Genomic DNA, 8,384 nt, shown 5'->3' on the forward strand with positions numbered 1-8,384 from the left:
AGGGCACCACCTCATGTTGGGTGTGTCTGTGACATTCTCATGCCTGGAGCATGTGCCTTGTAACACCCGCTTTCATTCAGACCCACGTGTTCTACACATTAATTATACTTTTTCCCCTGGTCCTTTAAGGGTGCTTACTAAGTTATAGTTTCTCGGAACAGTTAAATGATTATTTTGCTGTTACAACGATTTCATAGTTGTTAGTAATTTCTCACAGTGAAATTGGACTATTTGGGAATAACCACAACTCTTACGAACAGATGTGGGCCCCCAGACCTTCTCTGTGCTGATTGGAAACCGAGAATGGATGAGGCGCAACGGCTTAGCCATTTCCAGCGACGTCAGTGACGCTATGACAGACCACGAGATGAAGGGCCAGACCGCCATTCTGGTGGCTATAGACGGTATGGCTCTGCTCATGCCTTCTGTCTGCTCTTTCAGAAATGACGTTGCTTGGAAACATCCGGCCATAATTAATTTCTTCCCTATTAATAAATAAAAAATACATCTTCCTCCCTATTAATTTCAGTTCTACTTTGTGAGCTTGCCTTGCCATCTTTTTCACTTCATTCTCAGTCCCGAGACCCTTTCTCGCTCGCTCTCTCCATCTTTACCCCAGAGCCAGCTCTGGCATTGGTCTCCTTGCTCTTGGAATTCCGGTGTCTTCACCATCGTTGTTTGCACCTGTCCATGCTGGCAGTTTGGCGTCATCCTTCTCATTCATTCCTGCAGACAAAACAGTTCACTTTCCAAGGGGGTTAACTGCAGCATGCCTTTAAATAGTGAGATCCCTGCAACTTTTCTCAGAGCTTCTCAAGATTGCATGTGTCTTAGTACTCCGTTGTATGTTGCACTTTACGTCTCAGATAGATTAGAATCTTACTTTGTTAGTGTTAGTTTCTGCTAATAGAAATAAAACTATATGCAAATAAATAACAATTTATGTTGCTGTATTTTGAATGCTCCAGGCAAATGTGTCCTCTTTCCCATTCTCTTTATTTTTCCTGCTCCCACCACCAGGCCTTGTCCTAAGCCCTTCTAAAGCCACAGTCCCCTCAGCTCTTCAGACCAGAATTGGCTGAACTAAAGGAGTTGTGCCCCCTTACTGTGCGTCCGTCACACCTCAGGCCTTGAAAGCCATCCTGCTTCGGTATCTAAAAGATTCACTGAAAAAAAGAAAAATTCTATACAAGTGTGTTTTGTAGGAAGAGGAAAGAAAAGGAAGGATTGATTTTTCTAGCTGTTTGGACATTCATCATTTTCTAAGTAGCATTTGTTGTATTTGTTATATTTCTCATAGTTTAATAGATAACATGTATTGCATTATGAGCCAGGCACTGTGCAAAGTGATAGCTGTGCCTTGTAGAGAAGTTGGACAATTCTAGAGCTATAAAGAAGACAATGGAGTCAATTGACATTTTGATAGTCCTTCCAGATTTCTCTTGGCGTCTGTCAATGTATTACATTTTAAAAAACAAATCAAAACCATAGTTTGTTATACAGTTGGGTGTTTTGTTTTCTGCATGTAATGACGTCCCCATTCATGAAGTCGGATCTGCTCCCCAGGCCGTCCTGTGGCCCGCTGCTGTGCACTTACTGTGGTATCTCCCTCAGGGGTCCTCTGTGGGATGTTCGCCGTCGCAGATGCCGTCAAGCAGGAGGCCGCCCTGGCTGTGCACACGCTGGAGAGCATGGGTGTGGACGTGGTTCTGATCACGGGCGACAACCGCAAGACAGCCAGAGCCATTGCTGCCCAGGTACGGGCCGGATCCAGGATCCGGGGCCATCGTCTCCCTTTCAAATTAAACTGATTTTAAGCTTGCAGAAGCAGAAAAAAAAGTAAGTGCCCATGCATCCAGTGCTCAGCGTTTCTTCTGCGCTTTCCCCCTCACTGGGTACTTTCCGTCCCTGTGCTCTGATCTGTGGGAGCCATGCAGCATCCCACAGGGGACCACCATGCTGCCACAACAAAGATCACATCTCTGGGACCTGGAGCTGTGTTCATGCTTGACCGGCTACAACCCTGGAAAAGCAATGCATCCATCATTTTCTGTTTCCCAGGCTTTGCAATGAAAAAAAAAAAAAAAGATGTGTTGAGTATCCCCCTTCCTGGTTCAGACTTGTTCATCCATTCAGCAAGCACTTATTAAGCACCACCCATGTGACGGGCAGGCTGCAGAGAGGGGTGAAGAGGGCACCTGCCCTGAGGAGCTCATGGTCCTGTGGGGAGGGTGGCCCAGGGACCATGTATAAATTGAGTGCTTGGTGCTCCAGAGAGCACTGGACACAGGGGAGCCACCAACTTACCCTCCAGCCTGGCAGGGCCCGGGGATGCCTTTCCAGGGGAGAGGATGTTTGAGTCACGAGTGGTCCGATAAAGTAGTGGGGGAGGGATGAGGGACGGCCAGCTGACCTTGCCAGCGCACAACAGGCCGCTCAGTGAGTTGGGAGCACAGGGAGCTGAGTGGTACAGCACAGGCCCATGGGAGCCCCGAGGCAGGGAGCTGCAGACGGGCAGAGACCTGATCCAAGGGGACCTTGGGAGGCAGACCAAGGAGTTTAGATGTTGTCCTAAGGGAACTGGGGTCCATTGGAGGACTTTAAGCAGGAGGGTAAAGTGACCAAATGATTATTGATTTGGAGATACACTGGGACAGCATAGGAAGAAGAGAATGGGAGGCGGGGATGTGGGCAAGGAGCCCAGAGAGGGCCCCAAACCACTGCCAGGCCTTGGGATGAGAGCAGGGGATAACTGTGCCATGTGACCTAGAGCCTGTCTGGCTTGATGACTGGCCCTGGAGGCTGAGGGGGGTAGGGGTGGGGGTGGGGCAGGATGACTGGGGTTTCTGCCGCTGTTCCTGTCCTTTGCCAGCGCCGGGTATTGGCATGTATTTGTTTCTGACGCTGTTTCCCTTTCCTTTTAGGTCGGCATCAACAAAGTCTTTGCGGAGGTGCTGCCTTCTCACAAGGTGGCCAAGGTCCAGGAGCTCCAGAAGGAAGGGAAGAAAGTAGCCATGGTGGGAGACGGGATTAACGACTCCCCGGCCTTGGCCCGGGCCGACGTGGGCATCGCCATCGGGACAGGCACAGATGTCGCCATCGAGGCGGCTGACATTGTTCTCATCAGAGTGAGTTTGCTGTCTCCTCCTCCCCCGGTGCAAGCAGTGGGAGTGGTCAGGGCCGAGGGGCCCAGCTCCTGGCTCACCCAGTGTTCCTCTGCTACAGAATGACTTGCTCGATGTGGCCACTGGCATTCACCTCTCCAAGAGGACTGTCTGGAGAATACGGCTCAACCTGGTGCTGGCGCTGATTTATAACATGGTTGGGATACCCATCGCAGCAGGTAGGTTACCGTGACGCCAGCTGTCTGCCCGCCAGCAGGATGCTTCACTGTGTGCTATGGCCCTATCTTCTGAACCATGTATTAAGACATATGGTCCGAAAAGCAATCATTATGAACAGGTAGGGGCACCTGCTACATGCTAGGGCACAGTGATTGATGTTTGAGAACCTTATCTTAAAACGTCATGGCGCCTCACTCACCCAGTCTCACAGAAATTATCATGGAAAGAGAGAGATCTTTTCCACTTTATAACTCCTTCCTTCCCTGCTGAATATAGTTACCAGGTAGGGCAAAGTTTCAGACACTTCGGCAAGGAAAGGCTCCGACGTGGGCTGAGACCTGAAGTTTTTAAACATGACATCCCCCCCTCCGGCCCCCAGTTGTGTGTGAGCCGTTAATGGGGACTCACGTCACAGATTAGGGTTACCTGTCTGCTGTGGCCTCCTGGGTCACCTCGGCCAGGCAGGTGTACCTTCTGTTTGCAGAGCTGGCTCGAGCTGGTTCCTGCTGTATTGGTGCCTCGGCCCCAAGTCTTTTCCCGAACATGGACGCATTCTCTTGGCTCTGTCCTGGGGCCTGGCTCTTACTGCCCTTTAAAAAGGTGTTTTGAGCCCTCACGGGAGACAATCCATGCCAACAGGCCTGTGGTCACCAGCGTGTGTTGTCTGAACACTCGCCATCTCCGCGGTGCCTCCGGAAGCTGGCTCCCCGCGCCCTGCTGCTGCCCCTCAGGTCCATGACATTCCCTGCTCCCCTGGAGTGTCCCCTGAAATGGGTGACGCTGCTGTGGATGGACCCAGGAAGGTCATGGCGGAGGGAGACGGAGACCCCAGTCCCCTGATGGCACCCCCGCTGCCTGCCTCAGAGGCCTGTGGGCATGTGGGCTTCTGAGCCACCCTGAGGAGCAGCTCATGGTGGGCCCTCCCCTTGCTCTCTCCTCTGGGCTGTGGTGCAAATGTTGTCCTCCCCTTGGCAGGTGTCTTCATGCCCTTTGGGATCGTGCTGCAGCCGTGGATGGGCTCGGCGGCCATGGCAGCCTCCTCCGTGTCTGTGGTTCTCTCGTCGCTGCAGCTCAAGTGGTGAGTCCCCACGCGGCGGGAGCATACGCTGCGGGCGGCATTCGCTAGGCCCTTTTGCTCTGCACGCACAGGGCTGGCCGGTGCTCCTCCTGGGCTAGCTGTGGGTGTGTGCTGTGCTCGGGTTTCTGATTCACTCACCAAAGGCAAAGTCCGAAGGGACAGCCCTGAGTGGAGCCAAGCGTGTGTTTGCCTAATGATTTATCATGAGAAAATAACTTACCACCTAACAGCCATCCCGTGCTGGGCCATTCTAGTTATTCTGCCCCAGGGCTGCTTATGAAAATACCGCCCTGTGCCGCCTAACCGCAGTGAGGCCGGTGCTGCTGAGAAAGGCGGCGTGGGGCTTTCATCACCGTGTGAGCATCTCGGAGCGCACTCACACAAACCCAGGTGGCCCAGCCGGCTACACACCTAGGCTACGTGGTATGGCCTGTTGCTCCTGGACTACAAACCTGGGCAGCGTGTTACTGTACAATGTGAGATTAAATAAGCACATGAGAAAATGATGCAGTTAAGACACGTGATAAACACAAGCTTTATGAGGCTGCTGCCAGTGTAACACAGCATAGTGTTTTACAGCAGACTTTTTGTCGTAAGTAGAAAGAATACACTCGTAACAATAAAAAGTATAGTAAATATATAAACCATTAACAGTCGTTTCTTCATTATCAAGTGTTATGTACTGCACATAACTGTAAGCGCTGCACTTTTTAGACTGGCAGACCAGCAGCACCACAAACACGGGAGCAACGCATTACCCGACCTTAGGACTGTTCCAGCATCACTAGGTGACAGGAATTTTCCAGCTCCGTTATAATCTTATGGGGCCTCCGTCATATATGCGGTTTGTCGTTGACCGAAACATGGTCATATGGCTCATGACTGTATGTAGACATGGGATCCCTGTGTATTGACAGTTTTCCTTTTTTAAAATAGATGTTTATTTACTTATGCTTTCATTTAACAAAAATGACTGACAGCCTACCATGTGCCAGGCACTTGGATAGGACGTTTCTAAATTGGGCAAACTGTACCTGAACCCTAGGAGTTTGATACTCATGTTATTGAAAGACTTGAATGAAAGGCCTTCAATCAGGCTTCAAAAAAAAAAAGTCTGTGTCCAGAGTAGTTCAAATGCTCTTGGGTTCTTGCTTTGCAGCTATAAGAAGCCTGACCTGGAGAGGTACACAGCCCAGGCCCAGGGCCGCATGAAGCCCCTGTCGGAGTCCCAGGTCAGCGTGCACGTCGGCTTGGACGACCGGCGGCGGGACTCCCCCAGAGCCACGCCCTGGGACCAGGTCAGCTACATCAGCCAGGTGTCTCTGTCCTCCCTGAGGTCCGACAAGCTGTCGCGGCACAACACCACAGCTGACAACAGTGGGGACAAGTGGTCTTTGCTCCTGAATGACAGAGACGAGGAGCAGTGCATCTGAAAGCTCCAGGCCGATGCAGAGCCAGGGCCCGTCTCCCAGCTGAGCAGCAACTCGAGCCCCACAGGGGCAGCTCCAGCAGCCAGCAGCAGGATGGGCAAAGCTTTTGGGGACTTCCATTCCCTGGACATTCTAGATCATTCCTCCCTGCAGTATGTGGCCTTGTCCAGATGCGGCTCCCGGGTAGGACCACCCTGCCTGGATCCACAGGCGAGGCTGAGACCTCAGCCATGCTGTTGGCGTGGGCTTCTTGGAAACCTTGCTGGACTCTAGCCAGCCTCCTCAGACCTCTGCTTTAGGGTTGGAGATGACGACTTGTGAAATGAGGAAAATCTCATCAGGACCAAAACCTCAGCTGGGCCTTTGCATAGGACGCATGCAAAACCTTGGTGTTGTCCTGTTTTTCACGATGACAACATGCGTCACGTGTCTGAGACCACAGTTTACCTCAAGTGCACTGTTAGTTTCTGCTGGTCCAATCTCTTCCTTTTCTGTCCTTGACACTGGGGGCGCGGCACCCCCATCCTCTGTCAGGTCAGGACCACTCACATCCTCGCGGTCCCTGCTGCTGCTCTCAGGTGCTTCTCCAGTCACAGACACGTGTGTGCACTTCTGCCTGAATCTCCTCACTGCACGCCCTGCCAGAGAGCTTGTCAGGCTTCTCTTCAGGTGGAGGAGAGCTCTTTCTTGCTTTCGAGACCCTTCTCCACAGTCATGGCTTCTCTGCACTTTTTCTCTCCCCACCGACTCTGACTGCTTAGCTGGAGTAAGGGTCCCAGAGCCTGAGACTTAAGAAATCCAGCTTCCTGTGGGGTTCAGATGCCTCAGAGCCGGGGATGCCTCTGGTGCTTGAAGCAGGTGTCCTGTGGGGAGGCTCGTGCGTGCAGAAACCTCCCTCGCGGCTCCCTGCTCTTGGATTACATGGTCTGCTATGTGAATGGAGTTCAATATAGAATTCATGTCAGCAGTGCCCCTGGCATTGTGCACCTCCAAGGAAAGCAATGATACCCAACTTAGAGGAAATCATAGTACTTTTCACGGACTTCCATTTCTGCACGTTGAGTTGGTGTCGTAGGAAAGGGGTGACTACAATTTCCCAAAGGGAAGTCTGTTTCAGTGCTCTTTATGATTGTATGACATTGGAGGGGCAGGAATGTGGCTAGTTTTAGACTCCAAAGTTGGTGTTGATTGACAGACCTCATGAGAATAGACTAGTAGAATTAGAATTTTAGAATAGGCAGAGCCTATTCTAAATTCTAAATGTTCTGCCTATTCTAAATCCTAATGTGAATCCCTTGACACACACACAAAATAATTTTATTTATCGAGTGTGTTATTTTCCAAGGCAATGTAAGCACTTTTTATAAGTTATCTCTAATCCTCCCAACAAAGTAGATATTATTGTCCACTTTTCACAAGTGGGAAAATAGGCTCAGAGAGGCTAAGTATACTGCCCAGGATCCCACAGCCAGTATACATGCCAGAACAGGGGTCTGAATCCCTGTCTGTTGGCTCTGAAGTCTTTTCTTTATCTCGGCTCCACTTTGAATATTTTGCTTGATAAGGATGTACAAGATTCAAAATATATGGTGATGGAAGGAGAACTGACTCTGGGTGGTGAACACACAATGTGATTTATAGATGATGTAATACAGAATTGTACACCTGAAATCTATGTAACTTTACTAACAGTTGTCACCCCAATAAACTTTAATTTTTTAAAAAAAGAATATACAAGAAAAAGCCCCTTGCTCCTGGAAGAACAAATCTGTCAGGTGGTGTATTTTTTGTATCAACTTGGAATGAGATTTGATCATAAGGTCATCTCACTTGATGACCTCATGATCAAGTTCATTTCCCTTGGATGGTTCATTTTCACTTTTGCATATGATTTGCTTTTTGCTGGGTCTTATCCTCTAAAATCCAAGTGCAGGGTTCTGTTTTTATTGTTGTCAATTTTCCTTTTCCTCCCAGCACTTTCCTGCCGTGTGTCCTCTTTATTCTTTGCTGTGCTTGGGGAATATTTCTTGTTTTCTAAGTAGGCTAATCGTCTAAAGAATCTAATTGTATTGATTTTTTCAAAAAGCTGGTAGGACCGTAAATATCATGTTTATATAGACATAAAGATATTTATATAATTGTACAGAAAATTACCTTTTAGATGTTCAAAGTGCAGGAATTTTTTTTGGTCAGATAAGAACCATTTCTACTTCAAAAACTATGAGTGCTATATTAGAATAAAGTTTCTTTTTCATCAAAAAACGTGCTTTTGGCTGGTTGTGTCCGAGTGAGGAGTGTGGGGGCCGGAGCAGTGCCGTCCTCAGTGAGAACCACGAGGGGCTGGCTTTGCTCTCCGTGACTTTTCCGGGGACAGAGGGATGGTTTCTTTTTATTTTTTTTTAAGATTTTAAAAATATAGTTAGCATACAATATTATGTCAGTTTTGGGTGTACACCATAGTTACTCAACATTTATATACCTCAAGAAGTGATCCCATGATAAGTCCAGCCACCATCTGACACCGAACCATGT

The 8,384-nt window shown here is 49.3% G+C and overlaps 1 protein-coding gene across 1 annotated transcript in view; it reads left to right on the forward strand.

Annotated features, from left to right (window-relative positions):
- Positions 1 to 8,095, forward strand: part of ATP7B (ATPase copper transporting beta) — a 55,600-nt gene extending 47,505 nt beyond the window's left edge. The window contains exons 16-21 of the mRNA XM_033104917.1: positions 261 to 404; positions 1,615 to 1,757; positions 2,925 to 3,128; positions 3,226 to 3,343; positions 4,320 to 4,422; positions 5,582 to 8,095. Coding sequence (XP_032960808.1) covers positions 261 to 404; positions 1,615 to 1,757; positions 2,925 to 3,128; positions 3,226 to 3,343; positions 4,320 to 4,422; positions 5,582 to 5,855 — 986 coding nt within the window. The 3' untranslated portion in view covers positions 5,856 to 8,095. The remainder of the gene's footprint in view (positions 1 to 260; positions 405 to 1,614; positions 1,758 to 2,924; positions 3,129 to 3,225; positions 3,344 to 4,319; positions 4,423 to 5,581) is intronic.
- Positions 8,096 to 8,384: the final 289 nt, after the last annotated feature.

Source organism: Rhinolophus ferrumequinum, chromosome 4 (genome assembly GCF_004115265.2).
Source record: "Rhinolophus ferrumequinum isolate MPI-CBG mRhiFer1 chromosome 4, mRhiFer1_v1.p, whole genome shotgun sequence".
Lineage (NCBI taxonomy): Eukaryota > Metazoa > Chordata > Mammalia > Chiroptera > Rhinolophidae > Rhinolophus > Rhinolophus ferrumequinum.